This window comes from Homarus americanus, unplaced genomic scaffold, assembly GCF_018991925.1.
Source record: "Homarus americanus isolate GMGI-L3 unplaced genomic scaffold, GMGI_Hamer_2.0 scaffold34360, whole genome shotgun sequence".
NCBI lineage: Eukaryota > Metazoa > Arthropoda > Malacostraca > Decapoda > Nephropidae > Homarus > Homarus americanus.
Genome location: NW_024739403.1, coordinates 4,080,967 through 4,106,104, shown reverse-complemented (window position 1 = coordinate 4,106,104; position 25,138 = coordinate 4,080,967). Strand labels below are relative to the sequence as shown.

The window sequence follows — 25,138 nt, the reverse complement described above, 5'->3', positions numbered from 1 at the left end:
CCGACTATTAAAGAGTACAGTTTAAAATGTTAACTTCAGGAAGGTATACGGTGTCGTTATCAAAGAGTTAACTTATTCTTGAATAATGAAATTTCTCTAGAAATTTAGGGTCAGTTCTAAGTTAGGCACAAATCAGTTTAATATTATTCCTAATTACGACATAAAGCCAATTAAAAGTTTAATACAAGAAATATATATTTTTTTAAATGATGCTTTCTATAATATACACTTCTTCATTGACAAGTAAATAAAATATGTAAAGTAAACAAACCCAGTCAGTCAGCTGACGGTGGTGGGCGGAGGCGGCGGAGATAACAAGCGTTAAGGTACTTATTAGTATTTCATTTAATTTACTTTAATCTCTTTGCCACTGATCGGGTCTTGAGCCGCTTGAATGTTTGGTAACATCTCTGTCACGCACTGTTGGCATGTACTGGCTCCAGAATATATCTGCACCTTCGCCAGTGTTGGTCAAGTCTGGTCTTGAAGGACCTCACACAAGGTGCCGTCACAACACTCTCTGGCAGAGTGTTCCAAGAGTTCACACCTATCACCCCAGTAAAGTCAGATCTGACAATTATCTTCACTGTTCTTGTGGCTTCTTAAACCAGAGGCTGTGACCGCAATTGGTATACTCCAGGACAGGTTGGCCACTGATCGGCTCATTAGCCGCGCGGGCGGTCGATCACATATCTGTTACACACTGTTGGCAGTGCTGGGCATGTACTGGCTCCTGAATGAACCTGATCCTGCTCCAGTGTTGGTCAAGTCTGGTCTTGAAAGAGCTCACACTCGGTGCCGTCACAACACTTTCTGGTAGATTGTTCCAAGAGTTCAAATTATTTTTAGATTTGTTCTTTCTCTCACCCTAGATAAGACTCAGTATATAAGTAGGTGATGGCAACTAATAAATATTAACTCTTGCCCATCTTGTCAATTAGACCGTGTTGACAGATGAACTATTGCAGACGGTCTGTATCCTCCACAAGCACAGATAACTTACAGCACGATACCAAACACGACACGATAAAGACGCCATTGAAAACCGGTATGGCTTTCTTCTCCCTCAGTCCTTCTCCTTGAGGAAGAACAATAAGTATTTGAACATACAATTTACTTAGAATTCAGTGCTACTCAAAAGAAATCGGAAATGTATCAAAACTCATAACATGGGATTCACTTCCAACAATATGAGTCTCATCATTTATACATAGAATAGGTTTAAGAACATATTGTGCCAAAAGAAAAAAAAACAAAGGATTTGCACAGGCAATAGACTCACAAATGTGGATAGTGAAACCTATAAGGAAAAACAAAGACACTCAAGCTTATATATATATGGTAATAAAACTCCCAATATGAGGCTCCATCATTAATTTACAAGTTCAGCGAGGCCGGATTATCTCCTGTTTTATCTGAACTTTATCTGTATTGGCTATTAATTTATTTTTCTCGGTTAGAGCGTGCTTCAAAATATATAAACGAATTCCTGCCAACACGTAAATTTTGATCTTGCTAAAGCTAATTCAAGTGCAGTATCTTTATTTTAGTTTTATTTCTCCATATCTGAACTAAATATAATACTGCATAAGAACTTAACTTGGATCAGAGCTTTATTCATTGGTATTTTTTATGTTTTTCACATGTGTTTGATATCTGTACATGTGATTTCGTTATAACATTTTTGACATATAAGGCAATGCTGACCATAATTTTGTAATCGTAAAGTGAAAAAAATGCACCAGAAACGTGCTTATAGTTCTGGAAAATGGAATTCACTATATATATATATTGAATTAATTGTGTAATCATTTTTGTAACAAAGTGAAGCTTACATACTCACGATTATGTTGCTATGATCAGATAACAATCTTGCCATGATTATTAGGAATGATGAAAATGATTATAACCTTAGCAATTTCGAGGCATTAGATTTTGATGACATTTTAATATTTTTATATAGGCTGCTCATAGTTTTAAGGTATCCTAATTTTTTTCCTCTTTATTCAGGGAGTAAAATATGGTTGAGAGAAGATAGTGATGGACCTCCTCGCAGAAAACAATGTGTGTGGTCAGGCGTTGCTGCGCCTTGTGGCACGAGCCAATGCTATTATTGCAGAACTGATGCGGTTATCTGACTTTGTTCCTCCATTGTTCAGGTTTGGTTATTCTTCTCAGCTTCATTATTGTTTATAGAATATCTTTTTTTTCTGTCTATAGTATGAAGGGTGTGGCAGATTTGACAGTCGTGTGTGTTTGTTTGTATCTTAGTGTATTTCTGTGGACTTATCAGGACAGACTGTTAATGACTACAGGTACAGTACTGTGTCGACAATACCAACCAACCAAACCTTCGCTGACAAACGTAGTGATTTTACAATACATTTTATACATGTAAAGTTAGTTTTATATGGTCCTGTGCTTTTTGTTTGTTTCCGTGCCGAGAAACTATATCCTTGGCCATTTTTCATGTAGTTCACTTTATCTACAACCGAAAGTAGTGATACCTACCCGCATTAATTTTTTTTTATGCTCAGTAGTATGAAAGCTTCTGCTAACAACATGGGGCTGACTGAATATTGTAATCACTTCGGAGTTAATGTATACCCCTTGAAGTTTGAAAATTTATGCAAAGAAATATTTATTTTGAGTGGGGTGGGAGATGTAAGTTCAAATGTTCTAGTTCTGTGAGGTTTGGTTCTTGTTTCAGCCATCTTATCTCTAGTGTGAATTAGGAGTACATACTGAGATGTGTTAGGTTGATGTGGTACTGTATTGTCAAGGGAGTGATAGGCCAAGTGTTTCTTAATTTAAAAGGGGAGATTGAATTGAGAGGAATGGCAGTTTGAAGGGACTGTGTTTGTGATGAGCCATTAATAGAGGATAATTAATAGGGGTATATAAGGTAGCTAATGTGATGGAGGCATTGTATAACTCATATTTGGCATGTGATGGGAGAAGGGTCTATTCAGAATAGATAGAAATGTATCCTTTTAGAGCTATAGATGCCAGTACTGTACTATGTAGTACAGTACTGTAATATTGATGGAGTAGCTTGTTAATTTTCCTGAAACCACTTACAGCACTGTATTGATAGATTTTTGGGCAATTTTCAGACTGGAGACAAAGACAGAACAGCAGAAATATGGAGATGTTGTCATAGATTTCACCTACTTTAAGGCTCCTGATGGATTTAATAAGAGGATTGAAGATTCTCCAGTAAGTATGGTGTAGTAAACATATACTGTACTGTATTACAATACAGTATAGGGTTTAATGACAATTCATCTTTTAATAAACTGTTGCTGCTACAGTGATAGTGCTCAAGACTGTATATAGTATCTCTCTTTCTCATAAGTCTTTTAAAATAATTGGTACAGTATTTTTGATAAATAAATCATTGTGTCTTATTATTATTACTGTATTATTGTTTACATTCAAACACTCACGTTTTCCTTGTCCAGAACACTAAGCCACATATATAAAACAGATTTTGTATGCCAATAAAAGTTTTTATTTTATCACACAGGTCTTAGCTGACATTGATGATGAAATTCGTGAGAGCCATAGCAGCATCTTAGACAGAATTTATGCTGTGTTTGAGAGCATTCACCGATATGTGACAGACCTCAACAGTTTCTTGCAAGACCTGAGCGAGGGGACCTTCATCCAGAGGACTTTGGAAAACATGTTTACCAATGAGGATGGAAAACAACTTATGGTAAGACCAGTTACTGCCAATTCAGGTACAGTATTACCTTTCATATTTCTTTTACAAACTAATCACAAGCATAAAGTTTAGTACACATATAATGTACCCAGGACTGTACATCTAAGTTAACCTAACCTGTGCTGCAAGTAAGGGATGTGCAGTATTGGCAGGGTATTAATCAGTTTTGGTATCCAGTATAGTTAGTGATTTTCTCTTTGTATTTTAGTTTTGGAATACAGTCAGTATTTACAATAACTATACAGTAGTGTCTGGTTTTGACAAAGATAATGCTAAGTACTCAAAAACAATGATTATAATAGTTATCTATCCATTACATCAAAGACAAATCAAACTATCATTGCTTCAGGGGATGCCATCTCAGGATACTGGAAGATGTTGTTGTCTTGCTCTTGATTTTTAATGGATGATAAGTGTATCCAACAAGTATGGTGACTTTGGTTTTTAAGGTTGTAAAAAGTTAGACTTGCATAAATTTTATTCAGTGAAAATAAATCCTGAGTTTTGCATTATCTCTACAGTGTGAGGCATTGTACCTGTATGGAGTAATGCTCTTGGTGGTGGACACACTCTTCCCCGGCATAGTTCGAGAGAGAATTATTGTTACTCATCACCGACATGCTGGCCAGAAAGCAAGTGACACCAATATTGATGATGTATGCAAACTTCTGAGGTCTACAGGCTTTTTTGCCACCCCTGGTAGCAAAAGACCTGTGAATTATCCGGAGGACTATTTTAGGTGAGGTGCAGTGTGAGATAAGAAATTAAATTTAGAAGTATACCTGTACCTGTATAAAGAAACTACAGTACAGTACTGTATCAATAAAAAATTATGGAGTTCAGCATAATGTACAGTACCAAAAAAAAGTATCGTTACAGTTTGACAAAATGCTTTGATATGATCCCCAGTGCATCGTCATAAGTTGGTACGCCTGCTTGCCATATCAGCATCAGCTAGAAATGGGGGTAGGATTGGGCTAGGAAGTCGTACTTGTATGGCATACTAGATACTTCAATATAACAAGAAATTCATTAAGCTATACTGTATTAATGTAGGGGTATATATCATTCGAAAATATATATACTGTATACTCATTTACGCTCAAAGTCTAATAACATTGCTTGGAAAACCTCGAATCATGTCGACTTCATGGCTAACGATACTTTTTGGGGGACTGTACATAGCAAAAATATTACAGAATTTACAGTACACTATCTGGTTACTGAATGTTCTTGTTGTTTCAGGAGAGTTGAACTACCCAGTAACTACCTAAGTTTCGTACTGGGTCACTTGAGGTCTGATGACATCTATCACCAGGTTAGTTATTATTACTTTCCTGTGTAGCTTTTATTCTTCCTAATCTAATATGACAGAACTTAGGCTTGACCTCTGTACAGATATGTCCACTTGTACACTTGTCTGTTCATTTTTTTATCGGTAGAAATGCCAGTGTGTTAACAAACAGAGACTTAGGTATAAAGGACTTGTATTAGATAGTATCCTGGATCTCTAATGAACATCAAACAAATTATGCATGAAACTTCAATAACTGCTACTGTAATTTGATGATTTTTTTCCCTGGAATTTCCATAAAGTGACTGAACTTTAGGATACCACCAGGGACCATATGTAAAACTAATGGTTATGATTAAAATATCAAAGGTCACAATTTTATATTGAGATTCACTTTTAGATCATTGACTTACAAGCTCAATACACAATGCAGATATGCAAAACATGTACTTAGACAGTGCAGGTATACAAACAATGGTAAACGACAAGACAATTTGATGAAGGATTGCCAACAAGCTTATTTCCAGTACAGTACGGTCCTGTTGCTTTAATTTTTCATAATATTTTGGTTGTGCTTAAATTAATTCTATTTCTCATTATATCCTCAATAGGTGCAGGCGTACCCATCACCTGAACATCGCTCAGCCGCTCTGGCCAACCAAGCTGCCATGTTATTTGTTTGTTTGTATTTCACTCCTGCCACACTCCATTCCCAAACAGCCAAGATGAGAGAGATTGTGGACAAGTATTTTCCAGATAATTGGGTCATAAGCTACTACATGGGAATGACAGTCAACCTTATAGATGTTTGGGAGCCATACAAAGCTTCCAAACAAGCTCTCAACAACACACTAGAGGTGAGGTGTACATCTGTGGCACTTGGATAGTCTGTACAACTTGTAGCTCTTAAAGAACTCTTGTTATTGGTATGTGTTACACCAAATTTGACTGGGTTTAACAACAAAAACTGAACTCCATATATTTTATTTCAAATATTGATAGCTTCTCTCCCACATAATGCCTCGCTATGATGAAGGTGCAAAACTCTTGATTTACCATTAAGAAATAGATACTGTATACAGTATTTGTGTGTCTTCTCCTCCTCACTCACTTGGCTTGTCATGTAATCTGGGTCATCCACATCATCAAAACTCAGGTAATTCCCTGGACTGATCTCTGTGTCCACAATATTGTCCAACTTGGCCTGTATCTCCTCATTGAAGAGGGACCTGGGTCAATGCGAGGCCGTACTATTTTTCGTAATAACATGCCCAAACTGAAGGTCATTAGGGAGGGTGTAGGCCAGTTCCCTCTCATTTATTTATAACCACGATTTGCCAAATACTTCCAAATGAGTTTTTTCTACAGATCTGGACCCATTGGCCCCTTTAGCAAGGACTACAGGACCTTAGCTTAATGTGACGTAAACTATGTCAGTGACCAGGTATCATATGATGAGAGATCACGTAATTTACGTCGGTGACCATGTACAGGTAGCCTTGTAAATGATTAGTTGTCAGCAAAAGCAATATCTTCCGTTGGACCAAACTTGACTCCTGTATCATCATGTATGTCTTTTAGTGTATATTGTTAGTAAAATAATTAATGATTTGAAATTCTGTATAAATACCGGTAGGTTTCAAACATCAGAGAACAAGCATACAAAGCCGCTGCAAAGATGAGCAAATTAGTGAAACAGACAGACCAGCTGCTTGCAGAGGGATCCCTGAATGAGGGCAGAGTCCTGGACCACAGCAACAGGCTTCTCAATCTTTTGCGAGAGTGCAATGTGGCTCTGAGGTGGGCGGTGCTACATGCTGCTACCTTAACAGAGGCTGGTGGAGAAGGGAACAAGCGCTGTAAGGTCGTTAGAGATCAGGTAATATTTGCTTTACTGTGCACATCCTTATTCACTTCATGTCATAAACCTGAATTAATATTATTGCTCTGTTGATATTTTGTAGTGTTGTACTATAGCACTTTTAGTTCTTTGAGACAATATCAAGAGAACTATGAGGGTTGGTTTTTGTTGTAGTCGTATTTGTACTTTCTGTAATGATAAATGTAGTAGTGGCATTGGTAACAGCAAGGATTAAAACCCATTCATGCATCTCAAAAATTGTATAATGAATTCATGTAAATATCAGGGATGAAGGTCTCCATTAAAGTATGTAAATGGATAACTTTACCCAGTGATCAATTGTTGACCAAGGCAGTGAACTGAGTGCTGGGTGTTTAATGTTGTCTTTGCACTTTTTCAATGTGTTTACCACTTCCAGTTCTTATTCTTTCAGATGAAAATTGGCCATTTGCTTTAAATTCTTAAACTTTTGCACATTGTTTACAGTTTTTTTATTGGAAATTTCTTATGTTGCAGGTAGTGAGTGATATGCAGTATAGCCCAATGATTGTCTTCCAACTTATGCTCAACACGGCCACCTTGGAACATGACCTCAACCAGATATACAAGAGGCTCGTTGAAGAGAAGGTTGCCAGTATTATCATTGTCTTGTGTTTTCCTTTTGGTTGTGGAAAAGATGAATTGATAAGGAAAATATTCAATCATTTTTATTCATGTAGAACACAAGTACAGATATATGTTAAATTTTGCTCTAACTTGATGCATACTTCATATGCCTGATTATATATACAGTATACATGTACAGGTATGGGACCATTTATCCGGCATCCCGGTATCCGGAACGATCCAAACACCGGCTGTGTTTTGGAACAATTTATTTAAAGGGAGGGCTAAAAATAATTCCCGGGCCGAGCGGGGATATTTTCAACCAATTCCCACCTGTGAGCAATGTATTATGTTTTGGTTATTTTTCAACTCGTAATTTCAGGTAGATATATGATATATAACTTTCTTCATTTTCTTTATGCAGTTACATACACACTCAATCTTGCTTACAGAATGTGAAAACAAAATTACCCTAAGGTTTAAAGTATTTTTCAACTGATATCAGGTAGATGCATGTAATTTTTTTCATTTTTTTACTCGGTTACATGGACACATAATTCTACATACAGAAAGTACAAAAAGAAATGAAAGAATTGATTATCATAAGGTATAAAGTTTTATGTATCTACGGGTTTACATCCATGAACTTGTATAATGAATGTTTGGAGGTTGGAGCGTGGCAGAGCACCATTGCTAAGACAGTGCGTGCATGCGTGCACAATATTTATAAAAAGTAAGCATTTAAATTAGCATTTACCATTGCCATATGAATAATTCTAGAATGCTCAGCTTAATTTTTCATGCCGTGGTTTGAAGTACAGGTACGGACATGAGGCGAGTGTCTCCCGCGCGTGAATTTTCGTGTGCATACTCTGTGTGAACTTCATTAATTTCTTAACCACGCGAGTCTACACCATTATTAGATGCACAATTTTTTTATCTACATGTTCAGTCTATTGATTTAACCCCTTTAATCAGAGAGACTTACATGGTACGTCCTCTTACACCAAGCATCACATCAAAAGGATGTACAGTCCCCTTCACAAGTGTGTTTACAGGGGCTCATCATATAAACATTCCACAAATCATTATCATTGAGGTATTTGTTTTAATTTGATTTCATAGTATGTTTACTATTACTAGTTTCCTTCTGTAGAATGTAAACAAACACTGGACTGCCACACTGCACAAAACCTGATAAGCCCCTGTAAATGCACTAGTGAAGGGGACTGTACAGGTACTGTAGCTAATACATCCTTTAATCTCCATGATAGTAGAAAAAACTGGGAGGGTAAAATTGCTTTGATATGGCACTAGTCTTTTTATAAGACACTCTTATCTCACTCGGCTTGGTCAGATTTTATTTTTCTCCTTGCTTGATTTGGGGTGAATATTAAACTTACTGTATGTGTTTTCTTACTACTTTCTCTGAGTGGCCAGCTTGGTCTGTTTACTTGTTTGTTAAGAGACTGATCACCACGTGTGGTGGTCAGTGGGCTGCCAGCTGAATGATGGGAGTATACATCCATACACACTCCCTCCCTCACACACCCCTTTCCCTCACACCCACCTCCCTCACACACACATCCCCATTCCTCACACACACACACACATCCCCATCCCTCACACACACACACACACATCCCCATCCCTCACACACACACACCCCATCCTCACACACACACACACCCCCATCCCTCACACACACACCCCCATCCCCACACACACCCACACACCCCTTCCCTCACACACCTTCCTCACACACCCTTCCTACACACACCTTCCTTTACACACACCCTTCCTTACACACCCCTTCCCACACACCCCCACACACCTTCCCTTACACACACCCCTTCCCTCACACACACCCCTTCCTCACACACACCCCCTTCCCTCACACACACCCCTTCCTCACACACACCTTCCTTACACCCCTTCCTTACACACCTTCACACACCCCTTCCCTTACACACACCCCTTTCCTCATACACACGTCCTCACCCTCACCCACTCCCTCCCTCATGCACACCCTTCTAATCACACACCCCCTCTCTTACCCATCCTCTCTGATGTAGTGTTTGGTGACCATATTGGCCCCTCTGAGCAAAGGGGTTAATAAAATAAAACTGTTTAAAGTACTGTACATAATTTTGTATATACAGGTTGACAATCCTTTATCCGAAATCCTTGGGGCCAGAGGCATTTCGGTTTTCGGAATTTTTTTTTTTTTTTTTTTTTTTTGTGTGTATTAGCCCACCCGGGCATAGATCACTGACCCACATTGGGGCCTGGGGGTCTAAAATATAATAAAAATTATAATAATAATAATAATAATTCATAGGTCTAGGTCGTGTTTCTCACTTTTGATCTTTTTTTCATTCTTGTATTTCTTTACTGTATTATTATTTTATTATTACAGTTTTATTGTTATTATTATTATTATTAATTTTATTATTATATTTTATTATTATTATTATTATTATTACTGTATTATTATTATTATTATTATTGTACTAATCATTATTATTTTATTTTGGTATATAATTATTAAAAATTTTATTTACTATGAATAATTATTATTATAATTATTATTACTATTACATTTTTGCCCCCCAGGCCCCGATGTGGGTCAGTGATCTGTGCCTGGCTGGGCTAATAATCCCTGTTAAAAAAAAAAAAAAAAAAATGCCCCACAAAAACCTTTCGGTTGTTAGAGCTTTTCGGTTTTTGGAATTTCGTGTAAGGGTTGTCAACATGTACTGTACGAGTAAACCTTCCTCAGCATTTTTCTTATTTCTTCCGGTTACTAGTTCATCAGATGGGACAAATACAGGAAGGAAGCTAACGAACAGGTAATAGAATTATCAGAAGTGTTTGCTGGGAGTAGACCCCTCGCCCGGGTGCCAAAGAATGACCGCCTCCACAAATGGTTCAATGACATAGGAGAACAAATTTTGAGTTTGAAACTGGATGACCCGGGCTCTGCAGGTCGCAAGATTATTCAGCTAATACAAGCTCTCAAGGAAGTTAAAGGTAAAACTATAACTTGTTAAAAAATGTTGTTTCTGTTTAAAAGACTCATGTTTATTATTTGTAGTTTTTTGGAAAAAAAGAAACCACAGTAGAGTAGCTAAGTTACTTTGTGGAAGCTTTATCATGGGAGACTTTCTTTTGGTGATGGATCATTTCTCCATATAGTGCAGAGCATTTTGAAGGACTGCCTGAGATCCACCACCAGGATTATCTGTCAGTCTGTCCTAGTAGAATTAAGACAAATTGAGGTACAACTTAAGTGTTGGATTGAAAGAATGCACAAAACTTTGTACATCTGGTATTAAAACTGACATAATTCATTATTGCTGCACATTGACTCCCTGTCTTAGGGGGCAGACAGTAGTGTATGTTGCTGAAGTGGAGTGTTATTTATACCTTCACTCCAGAATTCCATGGACTGGAGTCAAGTGCTGGTGTGGTTCAAGCAGTGGGGGAGGTAGTGTCAGCCCTCCAAGCCTTGGTGAGAATAGCAGGGGTGACAGAGGACAACCTCATTACCCTCTCTCTCATCTCTGACATCTCCTATGCCTGGGCACTTGTTGATGAATACACACCCATCATGCAGGTGTGTTGCAGTATGCCCTAAATTAGATGGCCTTTAGATTATCGTATATTATTTGTGAAATTGTGATTTTGATACATTAATGATAAGGTGTTTCACTTTAGTTGTACTGTACATGTAATTGCAATTTGGTTCATTTTTTCATAATGAGAGTGTGTGCCCTATCTTGAAAAATATATACCCAGTAATTGGAGTTGAAATATGATATAATTCATAATGTACAGCAATTGTATATTTCCTTTTCTCGTTTGTCAGTCCGCAATCAAGAAAGATCCCTCCCACGTGGCTAGATTGCGTGCTACATTTCTGAAGCTGTCATCAGGATTGGACCTCCCTCTGCTACGGATCAATCAAGCCCGCAGCCCTGACCTCATCTCTGTTTCTGCATATTATTCTGGAGAGCTGGTTGCTTATGTTAGAAAAGTAGGTTATTGGAAAATGGGTGGTATTATTAGAGGCTGTAGTCTATTAACATTTAGAGGAGAACAGAATTTTAGTGTTTATTGTTGAGAAGCAGAGAATGTGTGACAATATTTAAATTACTCCTTTAAATGCCTTGGCTTAATGTAATGATGTAATTATTAATAGTTTTAACCCATTATCTGAGCATTGTTGGATAAATGTAATAGCTCAGTTGGTTAGATGGGATGTTGTCTTAGATATAATGGATTTGCTTTTTTTGTATGTAGGTCCTCCAAATTATCCCTGAGACAATGTTTGGTCTCTTGGCAAAGATCATCAAGCTCCAGACAGAAAGAATCAAAGAGGTGCCAACACGCCTTGACAAAGACAAGATGAAGGATTTTGCTCAGCTTCCAGAAAGATATCAGGTATCTGCTTTATTTATGTTTTGGTCAGTGAGTATAGTAGAAACAGTGATAACACATGTATCACTCACTACTGTGTCCTGGGAACAGATGAGAGAAGGGTGTTATCCAGTGAGATTAAACCAAACATCACAGGTCTTCTCTGGTTTCTCCCTCCACTAACACTAGGCTGACCAACTACCCAACTGGCTAGTACAGGCAGTCCCCAATTTATGAAGGTTTTCAGTTTACAAAATCCCATAGTGATGAAGAAAACAATTTTTGTCCCATATTTCAATTTATGAATAAAAATTTTTACTTTTTTTTTCAATTTTCTTAATTTTTTCGTAAGTAATAATGCAGATATGGAAAAATAATTTTTTTCTACCAATATGCTTACTTATTTCCTTAACTTACTTCATTATTCTCTAACACTTGCAATGATATTTATTCTGCAAAAAAGTTTGTGTCATCATTCTTGTACAATCACCATATAAATAACTCCTCAGACTTGATGAGGACAGTAGACTTGTCTCCAGCAGTCACTTAACCAGTTGCATGATTGTCAAGTTTCTCCTAATTTTCTCTCGTATAATATGAGGCAAATTAAATGAAAGAAAAATTTTCTGTGTTCTTAATACAGTACCATAATCTAAGTACAGTATTTACTGCTGTATAAAGGTGTATAGAGTTATAAGAGAAAGTGGAGAATTTGGAAGAGAACCAAAGCTTGGAGGTGTGGATATTACTGGCAATGCATGTAAACAATGCAGTGGGAATTTAAGATGATGCAATAACTCATCATGAGTTGAGTACAGGTATAGGATTTTTATTGCAAACCCAAACATATGTGGAAAAAAGCCCCCCAAAAAGTATCGTTAGCCGCGGGGTCGATGTGATTTGAGGCTTTCCGAGCTCGGACAAATTTAATAATATAGTACTATACTGTAGATATAATATGATTATTTTACTTGGGTGATTAAAGATGTTTGGAGGTATTATATACATGTCTTACTTTAGATAAACACATAAGTGAAATTTTAATCTAAAAATGATTGTTACCTGTTGCATGGCATAACATACATTGTACAGTGGCCCTCAGTTAACGAACTCAATCCGCTCCAGAAGGTCGTTCGTTAACCGAAACGTTCGTTAACCGAAACCATTGTTTCAATGGGTTTTTGGGTAATTGGTTCCAGCTCACCGAAAATTTCCTAAATTCAACAAAAATGGTAGAAAAGTTCACTTACTTTGAGGTGTGTATGTAGAAGGCTCCTGGATGATGATGATGATGATGGGATTTAGAATGGGGGTGGAGGAGAAGGAAGAAGAGAAGGCATTGGGGTGGAAGAGAAGTCACCCCATGGTGCCATTTCACCCATAAAATTTTAGCTCTCTGGTTTAATTCAAGATTATTTTCTTTAAATCAACGCTGCACTGCATTATATATTGTCAATATATAAAATATATTTCAAAATGACCAATAATTTGCTTGGAAACACAGAAAAAAAGCGTTTAGTTGAAGAGAGTCTCAAGCAAGATGTTACCTCCAGTGAAAACAGAGAGAGACTGACGCCTGTTTGCTGTGTAAAGAGGCTGGATGCCGCGCATTAAACTAGTCACTTTACCTTCAATTTTGTTCAATAATTGTTAAAATGACTAAAAATTGAATATTAAACTTTTAAAATTATTGAATAGTATAAACTTCTTGATATTTACAAAAATAGTAAGGAATTTAAGCCCTAGAACCGATTAATGTATTGGCGGACTGATACTAAAGCTGGTTGCCCTGTCAGTGCAAGCGAAAACATGTTGAGGTCGGTTCGTAAGAAGTTCGTTAAGCGAATTTTTTTTCGTTAACCGAATTGAAGATCCTTATGGAAGGCAGTTCGTTAATCGAAATTACGTTAACCGAGGTGTTCGTTAAACGAGGGGTCATTGTACTGTATATTCTTTTACAAAGATTTTTAGTACTGGTCTAAGGTTCCTACAACTAAGGATGTAAAGGTATTTAATAAATAAAAGCTTAAAGGATATTTTGCATGCAAGACCCATATCTGAAAGGGCAGAGCAGCAGGCATGATTATTGTGAGAGTTTTCTTGTTAAAGTTTGATTTATTTGTTTATTTTGAATTGTGAAAATGATTATGTATTTATTCATTTGCCAGATGGCTGAACTTAGCCATAGTGTGGCAGTTCTGGCAGAAGGCGTGGCAATGATGGATACTACTCTAGTAGGTGTGATACAGGTTGACCCTCGTAGGTTGCTGGAAGATGGGGTGCGGAGAGAGCTGGTTTCTCTGGTAGCTCGCATATTGCATGATGGACTTACATTTAATACGAAGGTCAAGGTTAGTATAGTTAGTAATTTCATTCAAAGTATGATACTGTATTTATATTTCTAATAAACTGTGGACATACTTTAGTAGTTCATCCACGGTACAGTATTTAACTGGGTGGTCACATAAATTAGTTCTGTGGCTGAGTTAATACAGTGCTCACCTCCAGTCCTTAAGGGTGCTAGTTTACTCCAAGGGCACTCCAAGTTTACCCAACTGTGAATAAGTTCCTAACATTACACTTGGAAAAAGTGAAGGACATTGAGTGCAGTTCTGGCCACTGTCTTATTATGCATTAAAATAGGCAATCTACCATATGCTGCATCTGTACAGTTCCTTGTGGGTTGTCAAGCCTACAGGATCCACTTTCATGTATAAAATGACATTAGAAGTAAGTATCCTTACAAATCTTTTAACTTTATTTCATCTATACAATGTTTTTGTTTACTTCCATTGGATCCTGTGGAATGATATAGAACAGAGTAAGTCATCATGTTTATTTGTATCTCTTACTAAATGTTTCTCTATGTTAGGTAATACACCCTATAATGTCTATCTACATGTATTATAGTAGGTAATATGAAAGATGCACCTTTCCTAGTCTTCATCAAAGAAAGAGATTTTCATATAGTTTCTGATCCTTCTTAATATCCCTGTAATGTACACTACTATGATTGTTAATACTACAGTATTGTTATATCTGTACTGCAAAATATGTAAGCTTTAGTCTCAATAGTGTAAGAGAAGTTTAAGCACATTGTATCTTTGGTAGCTACTGATACATTTTTTTATTTATGAACTTTAGAAATATTGTAAATTTAATAGGTTCTCATATTTTTTTCCAGGATAGTTTAATATACAGTATAGTAATGTAAATGGAGTTTCATGCTTTTAAGACATCTGTCATTAATAGGTTTACCAGTTACAACATTCAAGTTTATTCTGAGTACTTTATCAGCTAAATTTTTATCTTTGAATGAAATTATGGTCTTCATCTCACAGGGCAGTGAGCTGTACAGGAGGCTTACTCTTGTTGGCCAGAAGATGACAGGATTCCGAACATCTTTTGAGTACATCCAAGATTACATCAGCATGTATGGACTGAAAATATGGCAGGAAGAAATGTCTCGTATTGTTAATTACAATGTTGAACAGGTGGATATTTAGAATTTTTTTTAAATACTGTACAGGTTTATTACATTTTTCTATTAAGAAGAAGTAGTAGTTGTTATAAATTAGTGATAAAAGCTAGGGTGCACTGCATAGACTATCCAGCTGGATAGTGAATATTTTCACTATCTGTTATCCAGCTATATAATTACATAGTACTATCTGGCTGGTTAATATGTACTATCCAGCCAGATAGCCAATAGTTAAAATTTTCAACTTTGTATATGTAAATACAGTACAATTAAATAAAGAGAAAATAAATGAAAATGTGAATAATAAAAAATCTCACTCAGGACTGAGTTGGGCTCTATTATTAGGGTTTAGGTGAAAAGTTACAGTTGTCAAACCAACTAGCAGTCTTGACTATCACAGTCATCTTCATTAGCCTTTGTTCTAGGCCAGCCAAACAAAACAGTTTCATACGGAAACATTCAGCATTGTTAGAGAATTAGTTATTTTCAACTTGGGGAAATATCAAATGTAAGAAAAGTCTTATGGTTAGTTATGGAGGGATAAAGAGTAAGCAAAGTCCAACAGGTAATGTACAGTATGTGGCTGCTGCTGAACATAACTTTTAATAATAATGTTTCATGGACAAACGTATAAGTAAAGAGAGATGAATTACCATGTAAGTGGATGCTACCTAAGACTACTGTACTGCAAGAGTGCAGGTGCAGGCTTGCAGTTAGCCCAGCCCATTTATACAGAGATCAACACAAGCTATATAATTATACCATCTGTCCTTATTTTTTTACGTTATCTGGTTAGGTAGTAAAATTAACTCTGGTGCATCCATAATAAAAGCTGTAAATTATTGTTTCATAAATTTTAGTTAATGAGTTGTTGGATTGGTATTAATTAGTTGTTCAATAATTACATTAGTAACTACTGGACGTGTTCAGCAGATAATTATACTTACTTGTGTATAAGCTAGTAATTTATTCATTATTGAAGTTTTATTGTCACTATATATATGGTTTGCTAATTATGAATTTATGTTTTTTCTTCCCACATCTTGTACACAGCTAAAACTGTCAAAATAACTTGTCATGATATCAAGTGAACTGTTCAGTATTTTTATTTGTTGTCTAACACTATAAAAAAATCTAAAAATATATTTTGATACTATTGGAGTTACTTCTCTCTTTCAAATGTAGGAATGTAACCAGCTTCTGAAGAAGAAGATCTCCGACCACGAGAGCATCTACCAGAGTGTAGCTATACCTATTCCTAAGTTCCCACCAGTGGACACACAGTCAGTAAACTTTATTGGCCGACTTGTGAGGGAGATTCTTCGTATTACTGACCCTAAGTGAGTACATTAAAGGTGTACAGTAGTTATAACTGCATTCTAAGCTGTATTACTTGAGAGGAAATACAATAATATAACTTTATGAAAAAATACTGTAATCAAAGAATGATAGATCAAAATTGGAGTTACCTTATTCCTAAAGAGTGATTTGCCTTTCAATCCACACACTAATTGAACAAGATGACAGTATACATGCTACAGGTATGTCATTGACAATACTGTACACCTAATTTTGCCAGGATACAGTATACTGTGCTGTACTTGCCACAACTGTACAGTACCTATGATACCTCAAACTCTTATTATTCAGGACTACAGCATACTTGCCAAAGATATATCTAACAACACACACTGTAATACTTGTATGTACAGGAGTAGTATAATATACTTGCCACAGACATACTTTTGATAACACACATTCTTAATTGTGCAGGACCACAGTATACGTGACACAGCTAGGAACCTGGTACGACTGCAGGACACATGCAGAGGTTCTCTCCAGCTCCGTTATGGCCAAGGTGGAATCAAGCATCAGTACAGCTGGATTGACGGGCGTGGATAAGCTACTAGCTTTTCTTATTGTTACTGAACTACAGGTTAGTTTACTACAGGGAACTTAATCTTAACTATAATTCTGTTTAAGTCATCTCATAGTTTTGAGTAATTGACAGTCAAATTTTGGCTGAGGTGGGTTGAAGGTTTTATAGCTGTTTTTGACTAAAGTTTATAAGGCTGGTTAATGAGTAAAGTGTGTGGTATTGTATCTAATAAATGCTTGGTTGGGGAGTCACCATAACATGAACAACAATGTATGAGAAGAAACCCACAATGGCAGATGAAATGTTTATTCCAAATAGTTTTAGTGACAAACAAGGACTGACACATATGTTGATGAGACAGGATTAAATCAAGGTTTCATGAATAGTGAACGCATGTACAGTAGATTTGTTTTGATTTAAAATGGCTAGTACTGTATGCTGATAAGTGGTGGACATGATAAAAAAAAGAATAACAAAATACTGTACTGTAATCAGACTTCAGAGAGTTAAATTACAAAATTTGTGAAATACAACAAAAGGTGCCATGCTATGTGAAATTTATGGTGAAAGAAAATTAGGTCATAAAATTCTTACTTGCAGAATTTGTTACGTGAGATGGAAATAGCAAGTAAGAAGGATGTTGCAGTAAAGGAAGTCCTGCGAGTTATATCTCCCCAGCTCAACCCAAACAGCCAAGTACTTGGTTAGTACAAAAAATAAAGCTATTTGAGCCTGACTGTTGTTTTTAAAATATTGCAGTAACCATTTGTTAAGAAAGCTCTGAGTGTTTAGATTTCAATTAATATTTTGTCGAATCTAAAGTAATTGTAAGATTTAGAAGAATTAGAGAGAGCCTCAAAGAGAACATGCATGGAGGAATTGGAGGTTTTATTTTGGTTCCTTACCTAAAATCATTGTACTGTATAAAGAACACCTCTAAGTCCTAAAAAATAGTACCTTGCAAAAATTTATCATGTGTTTAATGGCATAACAAAATTTTAATAAGTCTTTCAATAATGGGATACACTACAGTATTTCATCAACAGCTCAACCAACACGTCAGTACACTGGATGGACTCAGCGCACCAGCAAGTTGACCACCTCTATGGTTGATCGAATCATGCGCATTGGTCAGATGCAGATCTTAAAACTACATGCAGCGAACCGCCTGAACTCATCTTGTAAATTTGATGCAAAATATCTTGCAGCTGCTCTTAGAACCATGAATGAGTAAGTCTTGGCCTTTCGGTTTTCTTGATGTTTTCAGCTTTTGTTACACTTCTTCAAAAAAATTCTTTACAAATCCAGTACTGTACAGGTATTATCCAATGAAAAAAGAAATAAGTTAGAGGGCAACGAAGTATAGTTTTATAAAGACACACTATAAAGGACGATATTACTTATACTGTACTGTATTTTATATTAAAACACTTAGAGTTTACAATCAACTCTTATTCTCATTATGCTGTACTGTACATGATATTTTGCAGCTGAGTCAATAGTCCTTCATTTTTATTTTCTTTCGTATTACGTCTTTCCAGAAATATGAGTACTGTACAGGTATTCTTATTTTTCACCATAGATATACAGCGTATCACAACTGCTTTAAATCTGTTGATTACATTACTGCTGCTGCCCCATTAACTACGTTGTACCTTCAGACATCGGGTATTGCTGTTTCTTTCCAGTCATCTCAGCCACTGTTAAATTGTGGTGGTAACACTATGATAAAAATATTGGTTCCATCCAAAGTAAACCAATTGGGTGAACTGTGGCAGGCTCCTTATATAGTACACCACGTATTGAATAGTTACCAGTATCTGCATTGTATTTAAAGTTGAGGATAATGATGTTCTTTGTGATACTCATTATACAGTGAAACCTCGTTAATTCATATTAATTGGAGGGAAAGGTGATCTGGATTAGCAAAATATCCGGATTATTGCAAATTTCAAAGCACAAAGGCCTACCACAGAAATAAATGGCAAATTAACAAATATAATGAACAAAACAATAATAACCTGTAATACATAAAGTTGTACATTTATTTAAATAAGAGCTCCTGCAGGAAGTGTAGAGGCAGTGAAGGTAGGTAATGTGGGGGGGGGGGGCAGTTAGGGCACTTGTTATAACATTTTTATATACAGTAGTACTACAGTACTGTACTGTGTGACTAAATCACTTGTACACTAATTTGAGTCACTATCTCAAAGATCTACACTTTAACACTTATAGTTCTTCATCATACTCACCAGATTGTAAAATTTGTTGAGATTCAAGAGAAGGTGTAGTAATAGCATTATGTGGAAGGGACAGGAATGGACACATTGTTTGCCACGTGATCCGGATTAACGAGGTTTTATTGTACAGTATTAGGTGCACTGTAAAAACATGGCTCCCTCACTTATAACTACCTTACTGTATTTCTTGTTAATGTAATATGTGTTGATTAGTGGAAATTAGTCATGTAGGTCAGTTTCTAAGTTTGATTTGTATCCTCAGGTCACTCATGACAGATGTAAAACAGCACTATGCAGATCCCACTCGACCATACCCAGACGATGATGGTACTCTCACGAGTGAATTGAGCGTTTTCCTCGAGTGGTGTGGGATGACTCAACCTCTCGACAGGATCTACATCACTACATGTCCATTGAGGCCCCTCAGCATTATCCTCCTCCTCACTGTCATTGCTCAGATCTCAAAAATTCACTATGCAAAATCCTTAGGTCAGTTGATATGGTAACTCGATGAAGTGTTTTTTATGCTTTAGAATGTATCAACGAGTTATGATTCCCAACATGAATTCGTGTTTAGACACTTCTATAAAACTAATAGTAGTGTTATTTGATTAATGTAGACAAAGATGGATTGATACAGCTAATGAAATGTGAAAACCTGGTGTAAACAAATGTCCATTATTGATGGTACTTACCAATTTCTTATTGGATGTCTTTATTTTAAAGTGGGTAATGAAATACAGTATTGCAAAGATCACTGCTAAATCCAGACATATGTTACTCAGGAGGCCTGACTGGTATCAAAGGTACAGAGGGTATCGATGGTGAGCTCTTGATAGTGGGTCTAGTGACAGTGCTACGGCAGTTCCATCAAGACCACACGCTGCGATTCATTCAACTCTTAGCCCAGTACATTACCTCTCATACTGCACATAGTGCTGCAAGGTAGGTGGCAGTCTTATTTATTATGATTATTTTGTTATATAACTTACTTGTCCTAAATCTGTTGCTGTTTTTCACTAAATGTCATGTTATGAATACACACTATCTTTTGTTTTTAGACTTTTGACAATACAGATTAAAAAGAATAAAAAAGTTTCCTAATACAGTACCTTGCATAGAAAGCATCATGCATACATCTTGATTATGTAAGACTTTTTTATACTTTTTAGGTGCAACCTAAATTGTTTTTAAATGCGTTCATGTTAACAGTAGTGGGAAGACTGCAGATTTACCCCATGAGACAGTGACCGGCATAGCGGTACTGCAAGAAGTTGCCCGCAAGATGTCGGTTTCAATGAAGACGTTATCGCTGTATGTTCCTCAGCACTTGCTTGCTGCCCACAGTGGTTAAGTCCTGTGAGGCTCCATTAAATATTAAGCTTTATTAAAAATAAAAGAACATTTTTAATTTATAGCTATAAGTACTGTATACAGTAAAAAAAAATTTGCCACTGTGTGGAAGAATATGACACCAAGGTTGAAGGATTTTGACAACCCTACCGAGACAACACGAGTCATGATGATTGTTTTGAAATTCATTGGATTCACATGGAGAGATACTGTACACCCGTTTTTACTGTGTACATTTTTTCTCAATCTCTGGAGCATAATATAAATATATATATTTATTACACTATATACAGTAAACCCTAGTTTTTACCGACTTAAATGGGGGAGAGGGGAGGGTCAGAAAAGCCGATAAGTCAGGTAATCGAGGTAACGTAAACAAAATTTAAATATGTATTAAAATGATAAATGTATGACAATTTAAAAAATTGGTACGAAGGTGCTCAGCTGTGTAAGTGTCCAGTGTGGGTGCCATATTTGTTATTGTTTGGTGATTGGTTGATGCTCTAACAACATTCAATTAAAATCCAATTCAAAATTTATTTGAGCCCAAGAACAATGAGTGGTAAATATGCATTATACACTACTACAGCTTATGGTCACAAAAAGAAGAGGAAAAGTGTTACATTAGAAGTTCACTTACATGTGGTAAAGAGATTTGAAGAAGGACAGTGAGCTGTGGACATAGCAAGAACTGTCGATTTGCAGCCTTACTGTAGGTAAGAACAATTTGTGGGTCGGTTAAATGAGGTTTTACTGTGTATAATATATATATATATATATATATATATATATATATATATATATATATATATATATATATATATATATATATATATAATTTTTGTACAGGTTATAAAAGTACTGTTGGAAATTATGTAATTTTTTAACTGAATAAATTGTGTACGTTAAAGACAGAGGTACAGTAAAACCTCTATCAACCGACCCTCGATTATTCTGATTTTTGGATTAATCGCCAATCCCAGACCCCTAAAATAAATAAATAAATGGGCAATAAAATAAAAAATAGGAAAATCAATTGTATTTGATTTTTCCATATCCCAGTGCATATATGCTTAGATTAAAATTTTTTTTGTTTACTCAGTGCATATAGTGCTAAAATGGTTAATGTTTTAAAGCAAATGCTATTGAAATATGAATGGCAAATGAACAAATCGAATAGAGGGACTAAGATGAGGTGGGTTAGGGATAGGTACTTTAAAATGTATGTTTTATTTCCGTAGACTTTATTTACCATTAACCGATCTTTCGGATTATCCGTCGGCCCCTTCCCTCCATATGTGGGTGGTTAATCAAGGTTTTACTGTAGTGTGAGGTGTTTGGTTAATCAGCTTGTGTGTAACTATGTTCATTGATTATTTTTGTATGTTATTTCAGTGTCACATTTTATCTTATAAATTTCAGTAAATATTGGGAAGCTAGTAATTTAGGAACACAAGTAATAATGAGGGAACAAGTTTGTATTTTTTTTAAGTTCAATTTGATGCATTATGTAATGTGGCTTTTCTTAGCCAAACCCAGCTGTATGTACCTCAGTGTTACTTGACAAAACTTGGGTATGTTTAGTAAGGGTAAACAATATTACTAAGGTTCTGTAAACTTATGTTTAGAGAAAAGGTATATACCCTGTAATGTCTTCCAAAATGCACACTATAGAGTATAATTTCTTATTCTATGTATTTCAAGTTCATCCACCTTCTAATTTTGATAAAAATTTACTTAATATTGCAGCAAAATTTTTAAATAACACAAAAGGTATAAAATATAAGGCATGTACACAAAGCTTAAACTATAAACAGGAGAAAACTAACCAAAATGATTGTACATTCATAGGACAGACACAGGAATGAATGGTTAGGCATTCTGAGTTTGATACAAGGTGGGAGGGAGGGAAGGACAACAGTGTATGTGAGTTAGAACCACACGTCTAAGTATGTACAACAGATAAACTCCTCTTTTGTAACGATATTACTCGCAAAGTGCCTTGTTAGAAACAAATAATTACCAACCAACAATCCTTACTAAATATTATTTAATAATGCCGGGCACCCTGCATTTATATTATAAAGTATTATGATTTTTCACCAAGAATTTTCTTTTCATACTTGGAATTTAAAAAATTTCATAGAAAACATTATTTCCACTACCTAATGCCACTGCAAGTAAATAGAGCATTTTTAGTTATCTTTGAGGTTGAAAAGCACATTCAAGTCACTGAAAGGTGCAAGTTTGATTCTGCAGCTTTTTTGTGATTGCATTGTATCATATTACATAGTAAACAATTCTCTAAATGCTAGACAAGCACTTACCTAAAGGTGAATCGGACGAATAAAATGTAAAAATTTGCTATTCATGCATATTTGGTCATTCTATATCAGTTAAGGCTTCATAATGGCTGATCTCCCTCCGAGATGGTCATAGCAATAAGTTGGGAGAGATTTTTAAAAATGTTGGCCTTTAGCTTGTCTAGAAAACTCTTTCAAACCTATATATTGAAAGCAGCATATCTGGTGGTAATCATGGGGAATTTTAACTTATGCAGTAGGAAGGTTATTTTTTTTTTAATTGAAGTTGGAGTATTTCAAGATGTTGGTCCCATGATTTTTCTAATTTTCCTTTTCAATAAATAAATGTAGCGATTGGTCATCTGTGTTACGCATTTTATGTATTTGCAGGTATCCCATGTATAATGATCATTCACTTAGCAATTTTTCAGTTTAATGATTTAAAATTTTTAACACCCTTTCTCATTTAATGATCATTAATTTTTGGTTTTGTAATCTTTGACTCGGGAAAAATTCAGGAGGGAAGTTGGGGATTCTGTTCTCCAAGTGCACATTATTACAATACTCTAATATGGCTTAGAAATAAAGAAAATATACTATAAACCTATAAAATAAGAAAAATGAAGAGCATGGGTGTGTATGTAATGTATTGTAGCAGTGAGCTGTAACTGTGGCCAGCAGCGCACTCTCTCCCCCCTATACGACATCACCGCATACAGGCAGCAGCCCCACACGTTTAGCTGTCATTTCGCTTAACAAACAGTTTATCAGGAACGCTTCCCAATTGTTAAATGAGGAATACCTGTACGTATTGTATTTTTTTATTCAGGGACTTGTGAAGGGGAATTGTTTGTTTTACAAACTTTTGTGAAGAAATTTTCAGAAATTAATTTGAATATACGGTAGGTGCTCCTCTACTTACGAACGAGTTAAATTCCTGAGGCTTGTTTGTAAGTCCAACTTTACTCTTGTAGATACCAAACATATTGTAAAAAATGAAAAGATTACAGGTATGGATATTTAGTACAGCTTTACCCTTTAATACAGCCTTAAAACCTGGCTCACTCTTCTCCTCTTAGGTAATGTTTGTTTTATCTGGAATTTTCTTCAAAATAATCAAGTCTCATCCACATTAAACACCTGTTCTGGCAGGTAACCCCCTTCAGTGATGATGTTTGTATCTCTGAAAGTTTGTAAGTTGAATGTTCTTAAGTAGAGGAGCACCTGTACACACATATGTAAATGTTTGTAAATATTATACTTCCATTTGTCACTTGTTTTACAATGATTTTTTTTTGATGAATGTCAGTGACTAATCATTGATGATTCTCATGTATCAAATTCAGTAGTTTATATGAATAAATAATTGATTATAGCAGACTCTTTTACGATAGGTGTCCTTCATGAATACTGTACTTTACAATAGTGAAAGGGAAGGTGGACACAACTGACATATTGTATGGGAAACTGGTGCCATTAGCTGGTGTGGAGTATCAGATCCTTGAGAAAACTTTAGTTTATGAAGTAGCTATAATATATCATGTTACAGGAGTAGGTGAGATGCAACTCTTCTTGTAACAATGTTTATATCACTTAAGTGCCAAAATTATGTCTATTGGTCAATTTTTAGTCCTGTTAACTCATTTGTTGGCCTTAAAAATTGATGGGTCAGATGACAGGCTTAGTGACAGTGATAATATACAGTATATTGTGGTATAAAGTACAATCACAGTTCTCCACAAATATAAACTATACTTTACCGATTTAATAGATTGTAACAGCTTGGTTGGTGTACCTCCCTAATGCATCATGTGTGGAAGTTGTAAAAATAATGTTTTCATCTGTCATGGTGTCTACAAGTATGTGCACTGGGTGTTTATATTTGATATCCTCAATATATAACATGGTAGCAAAGTTTAATCCTGGTAGTCAAAAATTATTAAGTGATGAATAACCAATTTATAAGTGA

The 25,138-nt window shown here is 35.8% G+C and overlaps 1 protein-coding gene across 2 annotated transcripts; it reads left to right on the top strand.

The window, feature by feature from the left end:
* The first annotated feature begins 266 nt into the window (after positions 1 to 266).
* On the top strand, positions 267 to 24,544 carry LOC121874545 (WASH complex subunit 5-like). 2 transcript variants are annotated; one of them, XM_042378727.1, is made up of 23 exons: positions 267 to 326; positions 2,011 to 2,159; positions 3,117 to 3,219; positions 3,530 to 3,721; positions 4,252 to 4,469; positions 4,976 to 5,048; positions 5,636 to 5,881; positions 6,661 to 6,903; positions 7,402 to 7,512; positions 10,302 to 10,524; positions 10,932 to 11,110; positions 11,363 to 11,530; positions 11,797 to 11,937; positions 14,082 to 14,264; positions 14,729 to 14,734; positions 15,255 to 15,407; positions 16,580 to 16,734; positions 17,168 to 17,330; positions 17,874 to 17,976; positions 18,320 to 18,503; positions 19,776 to 20,002; positions 20,299 to 20,458; positions 20,726 to 24,544. In XM_042378727.1, the coding sequence occupies exons 2-23, from the start codon at positions 2,041 to 2,043 to the stop codon at positions 20,865 to 20,867; spliced, it is 3,492 nt and encodes a 1,163-aa protein (XP_042234661.1). In that variant the 5' UTR covers positions 267 to 326; positions 2,011 to 2,040; the 3' UTR covers positions 20,868 to 24,544. The 2 variants fall into 2 exon arrangements, with proteins under 2 accessions (XP_042234661.1, XP_042234662.1); XM_042378728.1 differs by lacking the exon at positions 14,729 to 14,734.
* The last annotated feature ends 594 nt before the right edge of the window (positions 24,545 to 25,138 follow it).